Raw genomic sequence first — 232 nt, forward strand, 5'->3', positions numbered from 1 at the left:
CCTCCCCGCCCCTCCTGGAGCCGCGGGGGGGAGGACGAGCTGGATCGGTGCCGTCTCGGTGACCTGACGGTACAAACGCAGCCGGGTTTGCGCCTTCCCGGCTGCGGCGTCACCGCGGACGGGTTTAACGTTATCCAGATCCCACCGTCCCCAGCGCTGCCCACACGAGCCTCATCCCAGCCCCAGCATTCCCACCCCTCACTCACCTGGATCGCCGCCGGTGCGGGGAGCG

The 232-nt window shown here is 70.3% G+C and overlaps 1 protein-coding gene across 1 annotated transcript in view; it reads right to left on the minus strand.

Annotated features, from left to right (window-relative positions):
- The window catches only part of SNRNP27 (small nuclear ribonucleoprotein 27kDa (U4/U6.U5)), a gene marked incomplete at its 5' end in the record, with an annotated part of 1,500 nt that extends 1,271 nt beyond the window's left edge, over positions 1-229 (minus strand). The window contains 2 exons of the mRNA XM_010010527.1: positions 10-63; positions 207-229. Of these exons, the coding sequence (XP_010008829.1) occupies positions 10-63; positions 207-229 (77 nt within the window). The remainder of the gene's footprint in view (positions 1-9; positions 64-206) is intronic.
- Positions 230-232: the final 3 nt, after the last annotated feature.

This window comes from Nestor notabilis, unplaced genomic scaffold, assembly GCF_000696875.1.
Source record: "Nestor notabilis isolate BGI_N333 unplaced genomic scaffold, ASM69687v1 scaffold26542, whole genome shotgun sequence".
NCBI classification, from domain to species: Eukaryota; Metazoa; Chordata; class Aves; order Psittaciformes; family Psittacidae; genus Nestor; species Nestor notabilis.